Raw genomic sequence first — 21,605 nt, forward strand, 5'->3', positions numbered from 1 at the left:
AAGAGGGTGAGGAAAACATGTTGGCGGGGAAATCCTCTTGTTTGTGTGCTCCTGCCTCCTCCTCCCCTCCCCTCCCTTCCCCGTTCCGTCTCGATGATCCTCTGAGTGGCTACGATCATGTCACTGATGGTACAGTGTTTATATCAATAAATGTGACACAGGCTTCTGATTTTAGGCCTGGGGTGATGTAGCAGAGGCTCAAAGGCAACAGAACAAGTTATTCAGCCTAAAAATTTGCTGGGAAGTAATTCCTTGTAGCTAATTTGGGAAAAATAAAAATCTTTGTTATGACCAGTTCTTAAGACACTTGTTTCCTTTCCCCAAAGATGGAAAACAAAGCACTATACACATTGAGTCAGTTTGCACCATTTAGGCTCCTGTCCTTACAAGTGGTAGGGACGGAGAATGACGTGGCCCACGGCCTCGGCATTTTTGTGACACCTGTTATCGAAACATCTAGGGGTAAGCTGTGTGTTTCTGGAATACTTATTCTAGGAAGCACGAAAGAGGCCTAGCATTCAGTAGTTACACATTTTCCCAGAAGTAGTTAGCATTAGTCATAACTTTTTCCCAGCATGCCCTTCCTTACAAGTGTTCAGACCCTTGTGTATAATATTTTGTACCTTAAGCTTTCAAATTTTAAAAGCAGCTAACATGACCATGTTGCTTAAGTGACATACAGCGAAGGTGTCTTTTGCACTTTGGAAAACATACCAAAATCGATGCTTTTTTGTGAACCCAATGAGAATAAGATTTCAGTGGTCTCTGGATGCATTTGCCTTTTGTACACAGTTCAGCTCTGGGTTTGGGTTTGGGTTTAGGGGCAATAGTAAGTAAAACTTGACCAGATTCTTATGCTTTGCCTGTAAATCAGGATTCTTTTGCTGGTAACAGAGTCCATTTGTTATCACAGAGATTACCTGAGAACAGATATTACAAAGGGAAGGTAATACAATTTCAGAACACGGTTCGGCTCTCATTTGTGTTACAGTGTTCACCGCCATTTTCCTATCCAGGTCCGACCTTTGGCTTCTTGGGCGTTTGCGCTGTGTATCTGACAGCCTGGATCTTGGGTTCGTTCCATTTTCTGAAATGTCCTCTGTCCCCCTTTCCAGTTCCTTCCATCCCCCTGGATGTTCTGTCAGCATCAAACTCCTCTTCTCAGCTGATTGTGAAGTGGAACCCGCCCTCCCTGCCCAATGGCAACCTGAGTTACTACATCGTGCGGTGGCAGCGCCAGCCCCAGGACAGCTACCTTTACCGGCACAACTACTGCTCCAAAGGTGAGGCCGGGAGGGGACAGGGGACCCCTGTGGCCGTGACTCTCAAACCCCAGTGCCGTGCACGCCGGGGCCGGCGTCAGCCGTCTGTGGGGAAGCAGCCGTGGTCGTGAGCCCAGCTGCTGCCGGCTCTTCCTTTCCTCACCCGCCTGTGTAACTTGCCTCTCGTTGGGGTCTCTTTTCCGAGCAGACAAAATCCCCATCAGGAAGTACGCCGATGGCACCATTGACATCGAGGAGGTGACGGAGAACCCCAAGACCGAGGTGTGTGGCGGGGAGAAGGGGCCGTGCTGCGCTTGCCCCAAAACTGAAGCCGAGAAGCAGGCCGAGAAGGAAGAGGCCGAGTACCGCAAGGTCTTCGAGAATTTCCTGCACAACGCCATCTTCGTGCCCAGGTACCACGTCCTCTGAGAGGGTCCTCGGGCAGCCGGTTCTGGTGCCTTCTCTCCACCCCAAGGTGTATAGAACGGTAGCCTCAAAGTGGGACCTGTCAGCCGTCAAGGAGGGACGACAGTGTAGGCGGCCGGCTTGGCGGGTGGGGTTACTGCCCAAGGCACTCAGCCCCGACCGAAGGACCCGGAGCTGGCGGCCTGCGCTGTGACAGGTGGCAGGTACAGCGGCCCCGCGGCCACCCAGCCCCCTGTGAGGGACACGTGGGCTTAGAGAGCATCCGTCACCTGGCCACGTGTGGACACCAGCGAGCGGGGAGCAGGGGTTTGGCCCTTGGCTGCACTTCCCACTCCTCCCCGCTGCCTCCCAGCCTGGCCGAGGAGGAGCGGAGCTCAGGGGGAAACGCGGAGTCGGTTTGGAAAGGGGCCAACTTCAAACCATAACTGAGCACCAGGGGCACCCTCGACGAGCAGTTTGTGCCACTGCACAGAAGACAGCCTTTCCAAGGCAAGCAGCCCAACCCCCGGGGCATCTGTCTACTCCGCAGCCCCAGCCTCCGCTTCTGCCAAGCGGGGGCAGAAGCGGAGGAAAATAAATGTTTAGAGCAGAATTATTCAATAGCCAAGAGCTGGGAACAACCCACGTGTCCACCCGCAGATGGATGGATCACCAATGTGATCTTTCCCTGCAAATGGAATATTATTCAACCACGTAAAGGAACGAGATTCTGAAGCATGGGCTACAGGATGGATGAACCTTGAAAACATCATGCTGAGTGAAGCAGCCAGACACAGGAGACGTATGATTCCACGTGTGTGAACTATCTAGAACAGGCAAATTCACGGCAACAGGAAGTAGATTAGATGTTACCAGGGGCTGGCGGAGAGGGGAAATGGGGTGTTATTCCTTAATGGGCGTTGAACTTCTGTTTGAGGTGATGAAAGATTTTGGAAATAGTGGAGATGGTTACACAGTATTATTTGTATAATCAGTGACACTGAATTGTGCACCTAAAAGTGGTTAAAATGACAACATTTTGTGAGTTTTTTCTTTTTAATTTTAAAAGTTTTTCTTTTCTTTTTTTACCACAACAAAAAAGAGTAAAAAAAAAATACAAAAACAAAAAGAAAAGTGGAGGGACATTCAGCAGGACAGCCTTGTGACGTCTGGGAAAGGAGATGGAAACCGAGTGGTGCCTGTTAGCTCCTTTTTCTTCCTGAAATATTGTAGCACAGAGCTTAGAAACAACCTTGTGCCTGAAATCTGGGCCGAGGAGCAGGATTCAGGCCGGCACTGTACCTGCGAGCCTGTTTCCCGACCGCCACGGCGCCCCGCTGCCAGACGTTCTCCTGGGGATCACTCTTCTCCCAGCTCCCAGCCCGGAGGGGCGCCGGCAGCCCCCAAGCTTCTGTTTATTGTGCAGTTGCTTTGCCCTTGAAGGCTCTCTTAGGTTGTAGCAGCAAATGGTTTTGAAAGAGGCTTTTTTTTTCTGTCAAGTGACCTTCCTGATATTTGTATACTTGTCGGAGATAGACACCTTACTTTGAAAAATCTGTAAAACAGGAATCAAGACCTTTTGGAAGCGGAGGCACTATTTCCTTTTCAGAATGAATCTCTCGACCGCTGAGCGGCTTTCCGCCCCCTCCTCTCCTGGCATGAACACCGTGGAACTTCCTGCCCTGCCCCGCCCCGCCAGTGACACCTCCTCCTCACAGGTGGATGACAGGGCTGCAGTTCGTGTGTTAGTCCAGATACCCTGTCTGTTGTGCGTGGTTCCGAGAATCAGAAAGTTTGAGGATAGAGAAGAGCTCAAAGATGTTTTAAAACTAGCACCCAGGTTCAGTGGCTTCTCCACCACCCGGATGCATTAACGACGGATGTGGGGCTCGGCCCTCTCTCCCCACACACCAGGGCTCTTTTGCTTCATGGCATTGCTCCTCAGCACGGTCCATCCCCTCTGTGGGGCTCAGCCAGTGTCACTTCCTGTGGACGCAGAAGAGGGTGGATTAGAGCATCCCAGACAGGCTGGGCAGGAGCCGTCCATTTAATCTCCATCAGAGGCTGCCAGCTACGTTACTGTCTTGTCCCACCGACCTGCCTGAGGTTCAGGTTGTGAGTCCAGGCCTTGGAAAGGTTTCACTGAAGAGCCCCTAGCTTTCCGTTGGTAGTTACAAGGCAGTGCCTTTTTTCTTTTTTTTCTTTTTTTTTTTTCTTTTTCTCATTTTTAGAGTTCTTTTTTTTTTTTTAAAGAATTTTTATGGAGTTACAGTTAACAGACAATAAACTGCATATATTTAGAGTGTACAGTTTGATATTCCAATCTCCCAATTCATTCCCCCCCCAACCCTCCCCGCTTTCCCCACTTGGTGTCCCTATGTTTGTTCTCTACATCTGTGTCTCTCTTTCTAAGGCATTGCCTTTTTCTTCATCAGACCAGATCAGGTGATAAGGAAGGCAGAGCTGTGGCTGACGCAGGTTTCACGAGTGCCTTGTGTTCGTGCTGTTGAGTTCAAAATAAGTTTCCTCTACACCACATTCCCCTGATGAACGCGTGTGTCCACCCTGTGGTCCTGACGGCCTCTCTCCGAAGTCTAGCCCCACTTGCTGTCCTCTCTTTTTGCAGGACAGACATAATACCCTAGTTTGCCCGTGGTGAGGGGGACACAGTAGATAAGAACCTCATGTTTGGGTTTTTTCATGCCTCCTACTGGGGTGTGCATCTGACGTCCACACAATTTCTGACAGACAGGATGGCTGAAAAAATCATGAAGGAAGTTTTTCAGTTTTACAACTGAATTCTCCAAAGACAATTTTCATTTCTTTTAATTCATTCTAAGACGAGTTTCTTTGGGAGCTTAACACCAGTCAAGTCAGGTACGACGTTACGCACTGTCCGTGTCCGTGGGTCTTGAAGTAGGACGGCAGCCTGAGGTCATGAGTTCCTTTCTGGAGTCAGTGTCTGGTGCCAAGTGCCTTCGTTGATCACTGCCTTTGTAGATTAAGTCACAAAGGCTGGTTGAAGGGACTGAAATATCACCAGATGTTGAAGAGTAAACCAGGTTTTCTGATGGGAAGAAGTTGTCCCATGGGTTGGGGAAGAGCTGGCCATGGCATTAGCTGCTGGGCACAGCGTGTGTAAGTGCGACTGTTTACAGAGAATTGGGACACGCCGTTCTGCTGGCCCCCGCCTTCTTCCCCTCCCCAGTCCCTGTGCACTGTAACAGCTCTGATGAGACAGTCAGGGGGCCGCTGAGCCCCGCACCGAGGAGGGCTGAGGTAGTAGTTTGCCTCTAGGTACCATCGAGTAACCACTCGGGGAGCCAGGGGTGGTTTGTGCAGTGAGGCTGAGGCTTGCAGTGAGGAGAAAGCAAAATAAATGACGAGGAAGGAAATCCCTGCGTTACTTGTTGGTTCTTACACGGGGGCACTGGATAGCTCCTTTTATTCCAAGGTGAAGATTTTTCTTTTCTCTCTCATACTCTAACCTGAGTCAGAGAAAAGACAAAAGAGGCAGAAGCCCTCACTCACGAGTCACGTTTCTCTCTTCCGAGCAGACCCGAACGGAAGCGGAGGGAGGTGGTGCAGGTCGCCAACACTACCATGTCCAGTCGGAGCAGGAACACCACGGTGGTGGACACCTACAACATCACAGACCCGGAGGAGCTAGAGACCGAGTACCCTTTCTTCGAGAGCAGAGTGGATAACAAGGAGAGAACTGTCATCTCCAACCTCCGGCCTTTCACTCTGTACCGAATCGATATCCACAGCTGTAACCACGAGGCTGAGAAGCTGGGCTGCAGCGCCTCCAACTTTGTCTTTGCAAGAACCATGCCTGCAGGTACAGTGTCATCCAGCTCACCCCGCACCCGACTCACAGGCTAGCGGAGAAGATTGTGACTTGTAGACACAGAAGCTGACACCCAGGGTGGTGACTCTTAGTCTCAGTCCTGCTTATTAAAGAACGGGTGGTCGTTTGCAGGCAACTTGGTAGCCCAGCAGCCCAGGGAATAGAGTTCACGCATAGCAACCCCACTCCCACCCTAGTCTCCCCAGACGAAGTACTCGAGGGCAGGGAGCTCGATTCAGGTCCACTCCTTTCCTTCTCCTTGGTTTGCTTTGTGCACTCCCACGGCCTTTTTTGCCAGGTTCCTCCTGAGTTCGCGGAGTTTCAGGGAAATCCCCAGTTAGCTGCCTTGATTCAGAGGCAGCGTTGCTCCTCAAGGTCAGCTCCCGAACAGAGTTTGGTCCTGCTTGTTTGGTCTTCACCTTCCCTTTATACGTTAGAAGCTGCCTGTGGCTCCGAGAGCCATCCATCCACCTTTCGGGATGGGCAGACTGCCCGGTTCACTTGCCTGCAGAGCTGGCAGGCAGCACAGAGCACAGCGTCTGCAGTCTGGGAGTGGGGCCTCCTGGGCACACTCACCGATGCGCTGCTGCCCACCTGCCCAGCCTTAGTCTCCTCCCCCTCCCAGGAGAGCCACCGTCCGGCCGATTTATCAGAGCCTTTCCCAGCTGGAACGTGTAGTGGCTTTCCTCACCACTTGGCTTACTGCTTTAAGAAGCAACAGCGAGAGCAGGCACCCCAGCCTCACCTGGTAACTGGGGGACTTGCTGATGGTGGCACTGAGCTTGCACTCAGCACCAGCTTCCTGGCAGCTTCCTGCCAGGCGGGCTCGGGGACCATCCTTCACGCCTGCGCAGAAATTGCATCTGCCGCGTGCAGACGCAGAGCACGGAGGATCCAGTCCCTGCCTGGAGGCTCCCCGCCGCCGCTTCTGCTTGCTCAGCACATTTTCCATGCTGCTTGCGTTTGATAGCATCACGTAGAAGCCAGCTACCAGACCTAAGTGGCTCAAATTGCCAAGGTTTTCCTCCTGCACTTGAGGGTAGGCTTTTTTCATTGGGGGACCAGGGGAAAGGGAGAGTGTGGTGGCTTTTTGAGATTTACAGGTCATTAGGTTGCTCTGATTCCAAAACCCCCGCTGTGGTTTTGGAATCTAACTTTATCGCTTGTTTCAATTGTTGCACAGAAGGAGCAGATGACATTCCCGGGCCGGTGACCTGGGAACCAAGGCCCGAGAACTCCATCTTTTTAAAATGGCCGGAACCAGAGAATCCCAATGGATTGATTCTAATGTATGAAATCAAATATGGATCACAAGTCGAGGTAAGACTGGGGCACGGGCTGCGTGTGGGTGCCTTTCCGTTACAGATGTAGCATATGTTACACTTCCACCCAGGGCACCTCCTGGCTAGCTGAAGACTTTAAACAATTAAAATGCGGAGGTAAGTCAGTGAGGATTTAGGTCTTTCTTCCAACTCCATGTTCTTTGAAGAATTCTCACAGTGTGCAAGCAGCTGGCTTATCCTCGCCCTCAAGAAACGGTTTCTTTGCAGAAAACGATCTTTCCGCCTAGAGCTTGGTCTTAATAACTTAATCTCTCTGGAACTCTTTTTGGTTAGAGAAATAAGGTTTGGTTAAAGCTTGGGTGTGCTCAGAGTTACTGGAGGACTGCCATAATGTAAGGCTGAGTGTTTCCCTTTTGTTGCATCTCGGAGTCAGTGCTAGGTGGGATGCGAGAGGCGAGGCAGCATGTGTGTGGGAAATTGACATGTATGTTTTATTTCCTCCAGGATCAACGGGAATGTGTGTCCAGACAGGAGTACAGGAAGTATGGAGGGGCCAAGCTAAACCGGCTCAACCCGGGGAACTACACGGCCCGGATCCAGGCCACCTCTCTCTCTGGGAATGGGTCGTGGACGGACCCTGTGTTCTTCTACGTCCAGGCCAAAAGTAAGGCTTGTGGAGGGAGTCGCTGGGGAAACCAAAAGCAGGTGGGGCCGGGACTGGGAAAGCCTGGATCGCCATGGCTTTCTGGTTTTCTGATTTCCATCAGCCACCTTTCAGAAGAGTCACACCCTTGCCAGCACCTCATCTGGGAGCCCAGGCTGGGGAGCTGCCGCACTTGGAGTCCCTCCTCATCTGATGGGCAGGGAGAGGGTCTGAGCCTCTCTTTTGATAGAGTCAACAAAGGGTCCTTGCTCTCAACTCCGTCTATGTCAAAAAGCATTTTACAAAGCACTGGATTGACCATTCGGCCTCCTGCCTCATCAGGGATGCTGGTTGAGGCTCAGACTCAGGGCTTAGAATCCTAAGAGGTGAGAGAAACCTGGGGGCCTTCTCGTCCAGCCTGCTCCAGGGCAGCCGTTGCCATGACAGCATCCCAGGCTGCGGTATTGCCACCCCCCCAGGCCCCCGCCACCTTGTCACCACGCCTCAGTAAAATACAAATGATCCTTTAAAGCAGCTACACACGTGGAAAGCAAACAGTGCTCCCCGTTTGGCACAGAGAGTGGGCCACATGGTGAGTTTATGTGCAAACCATCGACAAGACGGAAATCTTAGTAGGCCAATCTATGCGAGGATTTTAGATTTTGAAACTGAGTTTTGTAAAATGGTATGAGCACAAGGGCACTGTGCTTACTTGGCCAAGAAAATTCAGTATTTTCATTTGGTGATGTAAATATTCCTTATTATTTGCATTTTGAGTCTCTACTATTTTATATTAGAAACCAAATTCTGAAGATTATTTTGTGTTCAGATACTGGGATCAAATTTGTCACAACACCATTTCTGATTGCTTCCATGCGAGAAAAAGCAGTCTGCCTTGCTGTAGTGGTGCTACTTTTGGTCGAGTGAGCAATTCCCACTGCCCTGGTCCCTCCTGGTGTCCACATCTGTGGTGCTCTGGTCTGGAGTCTGAGTTTTTAAATTCAGGATTCAGTCAATCCAGAAGTCCACCTGGTTAGCACCTAATAGTCGAAGACATGCATGGTATTTGGAAGTCTACATAGTGACAGATACCAAAAGAAGAATGGCGGGGATAGAATTGTAAGACCTTGAGGTAGCATTTCATGAGCTGGCACTGTGTGAGGGGTAAACAGATGCTTAGGCAGATAATCCCATCATCCGAAAAAGGCTGAATTCTCCATGTGGTCCACTTCACCTGCTCTTTCCAGGTGGCTGGTGCCACGTGCTCCCACGCTGGAACTTTCACAGTATTCCCAGAGCCCTCCCCAGAGAAGTGGCTTGCTCTCTCTCCTCTCCTCCTCTCCCGTCCCCTCTCCTCCCCTCCGGTCCCCTCTTCTCTCCCCTCCGGTCCCCTCTCCTCCCCTCCGGTCCCCTCTCCTCCCCTCCGGTCCCCTCTTCTCTCCCCTCTGGTCCCCTCTCCTCCCCTCCGGTCCCCTCTCCTCATCTGTCCCTCAGGAACAGAGCTAGGTTGAGACGTCCAGCATAGTGCTGTGTTCTTTGAAACAGCAGCAGTGGCTTCCAGGGTTCAGTGACCTTGGCTTATCGGCAGAGGCAGCACGTTCCTCTCAGCCGTGGCCCCCCACCTCCACCATTTTTAATCCCGTGAATGCTGGGACCCAATGGGAAACCCAAGAGCCCCTCTGGTGGCATCGTTCCAGCAGGAGTTGGCATGCACTGCAGGGAAATTAAATCTGTGTGCCTGCTTTACCGTTGGGAAGTTTTTCCTTGTGTCAGACAAGATTCTTTCCTGCTATGGTTGAGTCTCCTTTCCTCCTGTTCAATCCTCAGTGGAGATGGAAGCTTTGGAAGCTTTCTGGCAACTGCTCTCCTTTTAGGAACCCTTTATGTGCTTGAATACTATTAAATTACTCTTCAGGCTTTTCTTCTCCAGACTAAATCATCTCGGGTTTGGAGCCTTTTCTCGTAGCACAGTCTCATAGACTAATTTTGCAGCCATTCAGTCATTTTTTTCTTCTCTGGATGTGTTCCAGTTTCTCCATGTCCCCGTTGAAATGTGAAACTCGAAAAGAACACAGTACAACCTGACCAGTAGTACAAGTGATACAAATAGAAGAAACAGTCCTCAGGGGGCAGAAAAGAAACCCTACTAGCTTCCCAAGGGCCCTGCTGATTTGCAGGTATTTTCAAGAATTAGGAAATTCAGGAGCCTGCCTGCATTTTGAGAGCTATTTGATAAAAATATCTTTAAACAATTAAAATCACTTTAGTAGTCCTTACAGAGTAATAATAATAGTAGTGTTTAGTGGCAGAATAATCATTGATGGTTGATTCACAGTAGATGTAACTTGGTCGCCAGTGAGTTCCAGCTTCATTTCCAGATAGACATCTCCATGTGGTTGTCCCACGGGCAATTCCGACACCTTGTGTACGAAACCAGAAGCACCATTGCTACCTTCAGAATCTCTCCATTCTCTGTTCCTCAGCTTAGTCCGCGGCCCCATAACCTACCCACCACCCAAGCCAAGAGCCTCCCAACCACCCTTCCCCTTTTCTTCTCTCCTGCCACCCACTTCTCATTCAAGCCCACATCTCATTGATTCTGCCTCCGAAACATCTCTGGAATCCAGGCTCTGTTAGCTACCACCACTGCCTCAGCTTAGAGCCTCCAGGGTGCTTTCTTCATGGGGAAAGTATGAGCCAGGGTGCTGGAAGCCTCGGTTCTAATCCCAAGGCCATGGCCAGCCAGCTGCCTGTGTGACCCTGGAGAGGACAGTTCATCTCTGAGAGTCTTTCTCATTCATAGACAAGGAGCAGTGATTCCTTGATGAGGTTCTGAGCTGGGGGATGCAGAACATGCCCAGGCCCTCCCCGCCCCCCACTCCCCCAGACAGGGCAGGGTCTCCTCCCCACTGCCAGCCCCTCCAGGCTGTCCTCCGGCACAGCCATCTCTGCCCACACAGATCCCACCAGTTCACAGCCATCTCTGCCCACACAAATCCCACCGGGGCTGGAGAGCTCTCATCGGTTCCTCTTCATCTACAGAATGACGTTCAAACTGCTTAGCTTGGATGAGGCCCCTTGGGAGCCGGCCCTGATTTCTCTCCAGTATCATTTCCAGCCATCCTCTGTGCTTGGCAAGCTTCGTCTGACTCCCTTCGCCCTCTCCCTTCCTCCCTGCGTCCTTGCAGTATGTGCAGTCCACTTGTCTGGTTGTTACGCTGCCTATGGGCAGTTGATTGCCAGAGTGCGGCAGAATTTTCAAGTGTGTAGATCAGTGTGCAGCCTGGCATCTGTCATCTAAGAGCTGAGGATGGTGATGAGCAGGTGTGAGCTCTGTGGTCTCACACTTACTTGTAACTATAGATTCTGTTGTTTGGGGAGAATTCAGAGCAGCTTTGGCAAGGGGTGGCATCCAGTTACTTTTTGTGTTTTTTTTTGAATTGTCTGTGGAATTGTAAGACAGGTAAAAGTCAGTACAGCTTGAGCGCTATATACGTAAGAATGCATTCATTTTATTTTAGCAAATGTATACAGTTCCACTGAGAGTCATCAAACTGCACACAAAGATTATTTTACTTGAATCCATCATTTGAACTATTATCTCATAAAACACTGCTTTGAAAATAAGAATGATTCTGCTCCTCAGTCTGTACTTATTTAATCTTTTTGCAAACAACTCAGGGTTTTGCTTTTTTGGTTTTTTGCTGTTATGTCCAATACTGTTTACCTTCAGAACTCCCAGATAGGCAGTAAAGGAATTCTCAGGGGTTTTTTTTTTTCATACTTCCGGCTAAATGTCAACAAATGACATGAACGGTTCGTTCACCTTGTGACATTTCCTCGTTTCCCACTTGTTTCTGCAGCGACGTATGAAAACTTCATCCATCTCATCATCGCTCTGCCGGTTGCTGTTCTGCTGATCGTAGGAGGGTTGGTTATCATGTTGTACGTCTTCCACAGGAAAAGGTGAGTGACTTGGTGAGGAGTTCAGACACTTTCAGTGTCTGACCGGCTTGATTTAAACCTGAGTTAACATGAACTTTTTGGGGAGTTTGAGGAAATATCTTTTGGATCAGATTTTCCAATTAAATGTTCTTCACAGAAAAAGAGAACATTTTCTAATGATTTAACAACAAAAAAAACCTTTTTCTTTGGAGTCTGGATCTTCCCCACACCAGTTGTCCATCACAGATATCGCTGCTTATACAAAGCTTTTCCAAACATGATGTTTTATCCCTGTCCACCAAATAAGCCTTTCAATTTCCAACCAAGTAGAGAAACAAATGTTGTTTTTTTTAAAGAACTTTTATTGAATCAGATACAGTTAACATACAATAAACTGCATATATTTAGAGAGTACAATTTGGTATTTTTTTTCTTATCGGTAGTGTATATATGGCAATCACAATCTCCCAATTCAATTCATTCCCCCCCAACCCTCCCCACTTTCCCCACTTGGTGTCCATATGTTTGTTCTCTACATCTGTGTCTCTATTTCTGCCTTGCAAAGCGGTTGATCTGTACCTTTTTTCTATATTCCGCATATATGTGTTAATATACGATATTTGTTTTTCTCTGACTCACTTTACTCCGTATGACAGTCTCTAGGTCCATCCATGACTCTACAAATGTCCCAGTACCGTTCCTTTTTACACCTGAGTAATATTCCGTTGTATGTATGTACCGCATCTTCTTTATCCATTCATCTGTTGATGGACATTTAGGTTGCTTCCATGTCCTGGCTGTTGTAAATAGGACTGCAATGAACATTGGAGTGCATGTGTCTTTTTGAATTATGGTGTTCTCTGGGTGTATGCCCAGGAGTGGAACAGAAACAAATGTTTCTTAAAAAGATCTAATTTGAGGCCACTGAAGAAGCCAAAAGAGGTGTTAGGAAGTGTGGTGGAGCTGTCCTGACAGTACCTCCACCACCCCCTCCTGGCCCTTCAAGAATCAGAACAAATAAAACTGAGGCAACAGAGATGAAAGTACATACAGAAATGGGTGGGGATTTTTTTTTCTAATCTAAATTTCATCCTTTTTTACAGAAACAACAGCAGGCTGGGGAATGGAGTGCTGTATGCCTCTGTGAATCCGGAGTACTTCAGCGCAGCTGATGGTAAGCTTCTGAACTGTAGTCACTGCCTGGGGTCCCAGGCCGGGAGTTTTAGGGAGTGTTCCTAACTCAGGGAAAGAGGTGTGCATTATTTTGAGGTACCTTTGGCCTCAGATCTGTCTTCATTGACATGTTTTTTTTAAACCACAGTTTTGAGCAGTTCACTGAATATGTCAAAAATTCTGAGACTGTCTGGGCTGCCCCAAGGAAAAATGGGCTTCAGAGATGAATGTGGCCAGTACAGTAATCCATTCGTTTAATTGCTTGAAATGTTGTGCTAGAATGAAAGAAGCTGTATAATTGTCAACATCTAGGTGGAAGATACGCTGCAGCTGACAAAACAGTCCTTTTAAACTAGTTGCAGCTTGTGTTTCAAGTCGCTGTAGTCGTCTTTGATCACTATGGCTTCTCTGCTTTCTGTATCGTGGAGGTTTTCTGTTCATCCCCTCGTAAGCCTGGGGTCTTACGATTCATACCCTCACAGCCTGTTCACGTTCCCTGTGTAGTAACTCATGAAGGCCGTTTAATTAAATGGATGAGAAGGTCTGACTTGGAGGTTGGGTTGTGCTCTTTTTTCCTTTTTTGCTGTCTTGTCTTCCTAGTTTGCCAAAATCCAAACTTTTTGAAGTAAGTTGGGATGAGACATTGGTCATTGGGTGCCACCAACTGGCACTTTGCTAGGGGCGTTCACAGGCTCTAGGCATGCAGGCTTCAGTAGTTGCAGAGCATGGGCTCAGTAGTTGCGGTGCACGGGCTTAGTTGCTCTGCTGCATGTGGGATCTTCCTGGAGTAGGAATTGAACCCGTGTCCCCTGCATTGGCAGGTGAATTCTTAACCACTGCGCCACCAGGGAAGTCCTGATCCTTGCATTCCCATAGGATGGGTTTCCTGATGCTCATCTTTCTGTCCATGGGGTAACGAGGCTCAGAGGAGAAACTCACCCAGGTCACAGAACTAGGCAGCTGAGAAGTCAGGGTGAGGCAGTCCCTGGCATCTTGTTGACCTGTGATGCAGTCGCTGTGGGGAAAGACTGTGAGATCCTGGGGTGGGGGAGGCCAGCAAGCTGGCCCCCAGGAGGAGCTGGACCAGGTTTGTCAAGTGAATAAATAAGTGCGTAGAAAACGCCTTTGCCTCGCTTATGCTTCAGAAATGAAAGTGTGTGTGCAGGAGACATGAAATAGAGTCATGATTATTCTAATTGCTCATGCTGACCAAAGGAGAAAACAATTTAAAAGCACTGTATAAGTGTGTAAAGTTTTATTACTGTGATTTCTTTAATAATTTGTAATTCACATTGTGTTTACAATAAAGCCAATCAAAAGCAGACTCCCCTGAATAGGAAAGGAGTGTAGGATAATTATTCTTCTCTATATAAGGTCTCAAAAAGTTGGATTTTTAAGTGTGTGCATATATATGTATACACACGCCTACACATCTATATGTGTGTGTGTATGTATAAGACACAGAGAACATTCTGGAAGGATACACACCAAACTGAAAAGAGCAGTTACTTGTGGAGAGGATTTTTTTCCTTAGAACAAATAAGCAAGACGATTTTTATGCATTGTTTGTATAAGTAACAGTTCTTTTTTAATCAAGTAAGGTGAGGAATGATCACACACTTAATGGAATTTATAAGGAAAATGCAAGGCCACTTCCCCATTCTATCAGTGTGGGGGTAAGACTACTGCAGAAAATCTGCTCGGCTTTGAACTAAAGCATAGAAGATTGGGATTTGTAGCATTGACTCTGAGGTATCCAGGAAGTTTAGAGAGAGCACAGATACCATCATATCAGACTCTAATGGCGATTTGAATTCGAATTTTGTGTCTTTCCAGAGTACTTTCATAATATGTCTTGATTCTTTAAAAACAAAACAAGCAACACTTATTGTCACCAGGCCAACAGGTAGGAAGACTGTCACCCTGTTTGAACTTAATTTATTCGGCCTTTTGACAAGCATCTTACAGCCAGTTTCCTCAAGGGGCAACAAGGTGACGTTGCAATTCAAAAATGCTTTAAAAACTCCTCTCTCCAAAAGCTAATCTGCATGTCACTGTTCTCCAGAGTACACTGAAAATCCCCTCCAGGGAGACGCTGATAACATTGTACACACCGTAAACCTCTACTGCCTAGCAGAGCTTATTAGGACTGCTGGCTAAGTCAGAGCTATTGGGTTGAATTGAGAGAAAGAATTGTGAGTGTTGACTTCAGCCACCTCCCAGGGAATGAATGAGATTGGTTTTAACTCCGTGTTTCATGGTGTGCTACATAGTTAATTCTGATTAAAAGCAAGCCTGGGTTTTCAGAGATAAATGGATATAGACAGTGTCTCTTTATACTTCCTGAGGGGTAGCAGGAAGAGTCTTATCTACGGGGTTGTCTTGCATAGTCTCCTAAGCAAGCATCAGCCCCCTCTTCAGGGCTGTAAACTGTCTAAGCCATGTGGAGGGTGGAGTTCCACTTGTGAAGTTTCTGAACACATCCATATGTACTAAGAAATACAAAAATGTTATGTGAAAGAAAATTCTAGATTGATTAGCATAGTCCGTATTGGACATTCCTTAGAGGTGTAAATCGGTGGTATTTTCTGGGCCTAATTTGTAGACATCTTTGCTTTAAGACATCACTTAAAGGTAAATACCTGGGACTCGGGGGTGTGGGAATACAGCTGTCAATCCGCTGCTTCTCTTACCTCCAGCCGCAGGCCCACAGTTAACATCAAACACAGATGCCCATCCCAGGTGCTCAGGCCTTCTGCATTTCTGAGCCACCTCTTTCCTCCAGCAGAGCAGGCCAGAGGCTCCCCTCTCAGGCAAGGACGTAAGCACACAGCATTTAAAAATATGATGGTAATTGACATTGCTGACAGAGCAGTGGAACAGGGTGATGTTATTTTACTTTTCACCTACCCATCAGAGTGGTAGGATGGATCTTCTGTTTTCTTTCTTTCTTCCCTCCCTTCTTCCTTTCCCTCTTTCTTTCTTTCTCCTTCCTCCTGCCTAGAATTGTTTGTTTATTTTCTTAAACTAGATTGAATCTGACCAGAAGCATAGGCTGGAGAGGAAATCATATTCAAGCGTAGTCACTACCAAGCCCCACCCCCAGCCCCTCACCCCAGTGGTGGGAGGTCCCTGAGTCCACAGAGCCCAGGCCCAAGCCCTGGGGAGACCCTTCTGCCCGTCAGCTGTCCCTCCCTGTCGGTCACCCTTGAATGCCTCTTGGTGCCAAAGCTTAGTTTCTTCCTACCTCATTCATCACCCCAGGGTCTCTGGCAAGGGCAGAGCAGAGCTACCAATGGAAATACAATGCCAGTCCCATAAGAAACCTAAAATTTTTCTAGTAGCCACATAAAAAATAGGAAAAACAGGTGAAATACATGTTGATAATGTTTTCTTTAACTCAGTATATCCAAAGCATTACCAGTTTTAATCTGCAGTCAGTATAAAAATTATTGAAATATTTACATTATTTTTTTGAAATCCAGTGTGAATTCTGTGTTCATAGCAGCATCTCAAACTGATGACTTTTGTGATTCTTGTATGCTGTTGTTATCTTTGAATTATCTAGAAATCCTGGAGGACTTGAAATTCTAGTGTTTGACACTACAGCGGCCTTGCTGAAATTCACAGCCTGTGTCTCCTGACGTTCTCCTCTGTGGGCTCTAGGAAGTGGCATCTTGCTTTCTTCAGCCCAGAGTTTGCCCAAAGCGTGTTGTTTCAGTTCTGGCCTCTTCTTCCCCAGTGTATGTGCCTGACGAGTGGGAGGTCGCCCGGGAGAAGATCACCATGAGCCGGGAGCTGGGGCAGGGCTCGTTCGGGATGGTTTACGAAGGCGTCGCCAAGGGCGTGGTCAAGGATGAACCTGAGACCAGGGTGGCCATTAAGACGGTGAACGAGGCCGCCAGCATGCGCGAGAGGATTGAGTTTCTCAACGAGGCCTCGGTGATGAAGGAGTTCAACTGTCACCACGTGGTAAGAGAGGGGCCCCCACGTGTCGGCAGGGCCACACTTGTGGGTTTGCTGTCTCGCCCTGTCTTCTGTAGGGTTCCCCCCCATCAACCCACTGTTCGTTAGGCACTGCATACGAAGGTTCTGGATGTGATGCAGGGCTGGCCCGTGAGCCCCAGTGGCCCATTGTCTGGGCTCTGCTCCGGGCCAGGCCCCAGCAGCAGGGGAGCTGCAGAAGTGGGCAGCCCTCACCCGCTGAGCCCTTCTCTCTGTCCTTCCTCACAGGTGCGCTTGCTGGGCGTGGTGTCCCAGGGCCAGCCGACACTGGTCATCATGGAACTGATGACCCGGGGGGACCTCAAAAGTTATCTCCGGTCTCTGAGGCCAGAAATGGAGGTCAGTTTTGATTTTCACCCACATCCCATGTTATCTGTTCCCTTTCCTTTAGAACCTTCCTCCAGAAGATACTGTGTCTTTAAATCCATTTACTCTTCTTGCCGCATGCTTGGTTCTCGGTTCTTTATATGAAGGTCCTGACTACAGAGAGACCTGGATCTGTTGTGAGTCCGCAGATACCCTGTTACTCAAACCCCTGTGTGCTTTTGCTGCTGCGTCATCCCCTCCACCCTCAGGCACCTCCTCCGCCACCGTCTCTGCCTGACTGCCACCCACAGGCTGTGTCCCCGCGGCTCCCTCCTCGGAGGCGTTCCCGCCCCCACCCCTGCCGGGAGTGCGCGTCTCCGCTGCCGCCTTCTCTCCTGGACGGGCAGATCCCATTGTGCTCCCCTGTCCATCCCAGGCCCAGGGTGGCTCAGGGCCGTGCGTGTCAGAGTTCAGTGTCAGGCGGACTTGATTCCTGTGCTGGGGTGGCTTCCCTCCCAGCCCTGCGCACAGACACCCATGCACACACAAGCCCCCACCCACGTGCACCCCTGCCCCGCCTGTGGGTGGTCTGCGCCTTGGAGCCGAGGGACCCCCGTTTCTCAAGCCCCGTGTCCACGTTTCAGGCTTCCTCCCAAGCCCGTGTCTTGCTTGAGCTTCTGAAGCTTGAGCTTCTCTGCCTCGTCTCGAAAAAAATATTAATTTATGTTACAAGCCTCTGGGTCGTCCCTGTGGTGTCTGTCTCCCCTTCGGCAGCATGAACCCCGCTTTTTAACATTTGGCGGCACGACATCTGAGAGAGTAGTTCTAAGAGGTAACTGGGAGATGAATACTTAGAAATAATACCAGCAACCTCTGCCTTTGACTTGGCTGCCTCGGTGGGTCTCACGTCCTCACCTGGACCCTGACCTTGCTGCCTGCTGAGGAAGCTGGGGGGCTGCTCGTACGCCTTGGACCCTCCCCTCTCTCTACCCTTTCTGCATGTCTGTAGCCTTTCTTTGTTTGAGATTAGTCTCTTGTTTTCTTCTTTTAGTTGGCAACGTAATCATTTCCCCAGTAGTACTTCCTTCATTTTTGCTGCACTTGCTCACACGTGGCTTCCTTTACTCACAGCAGAAGACGCGTGTGGTCCTGCGAGGGTGGCGGGCCGGTGTGGCCCGAGGCCACGAGCAGGGCGGTTTGCAACACGCCCACCCTCTGCTCTGCCTGTGGGTCCCCAGCTCCCCACCTCCCCTGGATCTTCGTGCCTTTTCCCCGCTCACTTTGTAACACGTGAGCCAGCACGAAGGAGAAAAGCTTCACCAGCTGGGTGACTGGAGATGTGACAATATGTTTCTGATCAGATTCATTTAAGGCACCTCTGAAAAGTCTGAAGCACTCACCTCCTTCATCCCCAGTGTCAGGCACAGAATAAAACTTTTCAGTACACAGCCCTAGTCCTGGCTCTGCCGCTAGGTATCTGCATCCTCAGGCGGGCTGCTTCAGGCTCTGGGCCTTGGTTTCCTTATGTGCAAAATAAGAGGGTTGGACAAGATGACTGTTGAAGTCCTTCTCAGATCAAAAATCCGCTTTTAGATTTGTCCGATTTAAAGTTGTTCTTTCTAACCCATGTCAAGTGTAAAAGTATGTATGCTATGCTCATCCTGTGGTTTCATTACATTCTCCTTGGCGTGTACCCCGGTGAAGATGCGCTCATTTTCCTCCCTCGGTGTGGATGCTTGTGTGTACACGTCTTAAGTAGTTCTAAGCAAGTTAAAGACTTCTGTTCTCTAAAATGTTGGAAAGAAAGGGAGTATTAGCACCGTGAACTGACAGAATGTCAGCCCTCTCAGTGTTTAAAATTGGGTTCCTTTTTTGATTCTGTTTTTCATATTAATTATGAATGGCCACATCTAGTAAGCCTCTAAGTTAATACTCCACGACTTAAGTATTCTGAGCTAAACTTAACATTTTACCTGCCAATTTCCTAGTGTACCATGCATATCTAAGGCCCTGAAGAGGTTAAAAGGAAAGACTCGTCTAAACAAGCCCCCTTTGTAAAGGAAAGGGGTGGTTTCGGTTATCACGTCACTTCCCCAGGCTACTCGGTGATGGGGATTTTTAAATCACCACAGACAGTCCTGATAGAAGCTTCAGAATTCAAATGTAGGGAATCAATGCACAAATACTTGTAGACTTGTTACACTGCTTCTAGGGGATTTTTAAATCACCACAGACAGTCCTGATAGAAGCTTCAGAATTCAAATGTAGGGAATCAATGCACAAGTACTTGTAGACTTGTTACACTGCTTCTAGAAGCCAGCTTTGGGGCAGAAACTAGCACCTCACTGGGCAAAGCCAGCATCCCCAGGGCATGGACCATGGCCAGGCACTGATGGGTACTTGCCACGCATGGTCCCAGGTCATCCTCCCAGCAGTGACCCCACCTTGACCCCGTGTGAAAGAGCCCAAGCAGGAGCCCAGATGGTCTGATCCTAAAGCCCAGACACACTCTTCCCATGGGCCAGGGTTTGAGCTGCGAAGGGGATGTGTGGGGCCTGTTAGAGCAGGATGGCTTTGCCATCTTGTGAGAGATGCCCTGCAGTCAGGGAAACCCAGGTAAAGTCTGTTGAACTCACACAAGCAAGAGGAGGTCAGCATCTAAACTGGGGGTGCTGATTGGTATCTACACATTCTTCTAGGATAAAGACACTTAGACACACATTTTACATAAAACTTATCTAAATGGATTTATTATGATTTGGGGGTATTTCTTCTCAACTCCAAAGGCAGTATGTTGCCCTCCTTTGCAAAGAGGAAAGTGTTTATCCATGTTACTTGTCACTGTTGGACACTGGTCCCATCCAGAATAAGCTTCCACTGGACTGAAATGAACTATCAAGGACTTGCTTTCCTTAGCACTCACAGAAAATAGTAATCCAAGGAATGCTACTCTGTAAGGTGAACAGAGTAATCTTGATATTTCTGTACTTCAGAAGAGAGTTGAAAGGAAAGAAAAGGATTAAATAATTTATAATAAAGCTAACACGGGAAATAATACATCTGGTGTCCATGCGGGAAACCTGTTTGCGCATTTCCACATGGCCTTTGTAACGTCCTCTCCCTCCTTTTCCCTGTACAGACTTGGATGGTAGAAATAAAGGGAACACATAGACTTATTGGAATTTGAGTATACAGAATTCTTCATATCAAACATTGCTGGTTTCACTTTAAATGATGTTGGCCCCACCCCAAATCAAAGATACTGGCCCCAAGTTGTGCTAATAGGTGCTTCTCTCTTCAGCTCTGTGATGTGGTCAGAGGGCAAGCACCATGACCTCCTTCTGAGCCAGCCTTGGTTTCTTAGCAGAATGACCTGTGGTGCTGAGATTGAGCAAAGGTGAATTTGCAAACCCTGAAAGAACACGGGATGGGAAAAATTCCTAAATTCTCACGTGGATTTTTTTTTTTTTAATTGCCAACAGAATAATCCAGTCCTAGCACCTCCCAGCCTAAGCAAGATGATCCAGATGGCTGGAGAGATTGCAGACGGCATGGCATACCTCAACGCCAATAAGTTTGTCCACAGAGACCTCGCGGCCCGGAACTGCATGGTGGCCGAAGATTTCACAGTCAAAATCGGAGGTGTGTCCTTAGCTTTCCAGATCTGGGCAAGAGCTAAACGCGCACGTGTTTTAGGGACCAAGTGGGCATCAGCCCGCCTGTGGAGAGATTTTCCAGTGCATCCCATGACTGCAGTCTTACTCTTGGGAATAATGTGCTTGTGTCCAGTCGATAGTCACAACCCCAGCCAGGCTGGCTCTAATCCTGGTGGCGCACGGGCGCCGCGGTCCAGGCAGTGGGCAGGGGCTGGCCCTGAGGTTGCCTCCGCTGGCATTGGAGGCGTTTTGTGGCAGAACAGTTCTAAGCATTGGTTCCGAAAATAGTTGAGATGACGTCCTCAGATGCTTCTGACTTGGGCCTAAACGTCGCCATGCAAACTACCAGTCTGTCCTCCAGTTTTCTAGCTTACGAGGAACGTTGTGTGCCCCACAACCACCAGGGGTCCGTGGAGTTTTCTCAGAGCTGAAGTCCCCTGTGGTGACGCCCATGCACAGAGCAGGAGTGGTGACAGGGAGGCGGTCATACCTCAGGTGAGGGGAGGCCACTGCTTTCTGGGGTTCACATCCGAGCTGATCAACCTCTGAGCTCTTGACCTTCATGGTAAGCCTTACGTGTTTGCTACCCAGCCTGCTCCTTAGACCCCTGGTTACCGCCACCCCCTGTAACACCAGAAAAGGGGCGTGGATTACACGTCTGATCACTGGTTAGCAATCTGTTTCAGCTTTTAGGTTTGTTTTTTTGCTTTGGTCCTTGAACCCGCCTGATAAAAACACATACAGCGTCAGGGCTGTTCGGGGACCACCTGCTCTTCCCACCGTGAGATGCTGATGGTTCAGAAAAAGGCTAAATATTTATCCTGAGAAGCTGCAGGAAGACTTTACATCCAAAAACTATTTAAAGTGAACCTCTTTGTCTAGTTCTTGAACTGTCCGTCCTGGAAGTGAAGTGCTCACCTTCCTTTAGCATTTTTTGTTTGTTTGTTTTGTTGTTGTTGTTTTAGCAATGATTTTGAATGAATAAATATTTTGGGCCTTTGGTGAGCAATGTGTCCCCTCTAGAATGATTTCCCGAGTAGGGATAGGTGTCTTTATCTTTCATTTGTAGGAGCTAGA

The 21,605-nt window shown here is 48.6% G+C and overlaps 1 protein-coding gene across 3 annotated transcripts in view; it reads left to right on the forward strand.

Moving 5' to 3' along the window:
* IGF1R (insulin like growth factor 1 receptor) overlaps nucleotides 1-21,605 on the forward strand; it is a 288,185-nt gene that overhangs the window by 244,728 nt on the left and 21,852 nt on the right. For 2 of the 3 annotated variants that reach the window (XM_057723851.1, XM_057723852.1), the window contains exons 9-18: nucleotides 1,116-1,283; nucleotides 1,471-1,675; nucleotides 5,225-5,508; nucleotides 6,701-6,837; nucleotides 7,305-7,464; nucleotides 11,307-11,409; nucleotides 12,492-12,562; nucleotides 16,304-16,533; nucleotides 16,795-16,905; nucleotides 20,355-20,514. In XM_057723851.1, the coding sequence (XP_057579834.1) occupies nucleotides 1,116-1,283; nucleotides 1,471-1,675; nucleotides 5,225-5,508; nucleotides 6,701-6,837; nucleotides 7,305-7,464; nucleotides 11,307-11,409; nucleotides 12,492-12,562; nucleotides 16,304-16,533; nucleotides 16,795-16,905; nucleotides 20,355-20,514 (1,629 nt within the window). Of the gene's footprint in view, nucleotides 1-1,115; nucleotides 1,284-1,470; nucleotides 1,676-5,224; nucleotides 5,509-6,700; nucleotides 6,838-7,304; nucleotides 7,465-11,306; nucleotides 11,410-12,491; nucleotides 12,563-16,303; nucleotides 16,534-16,794; nucleotides 16,906-20,173; nucleotides 20,299-20,354; nucleotides 20,515-21,605 lie in introns of those variants that run through there. The other variant, XM_057723853.1, reaches the window with a different exon arrangement.

Source organism: Hippopotamus amphibius, chromosome 2 (genome assembly GCF_030028045.1).
Source record: "Hippopotamus amphibius kiboko isolate mHipAmp2 chromosome 2, mHipAmp2.hap2, whole genome shotgun sequence".
Taxonomy (NCBI): Eukaryota; Metazoa; Chordata; class Mammalia; order Artiodactyla; family Hippopotamidae; genus Hippopotamus; species Hippopotamus amphibius.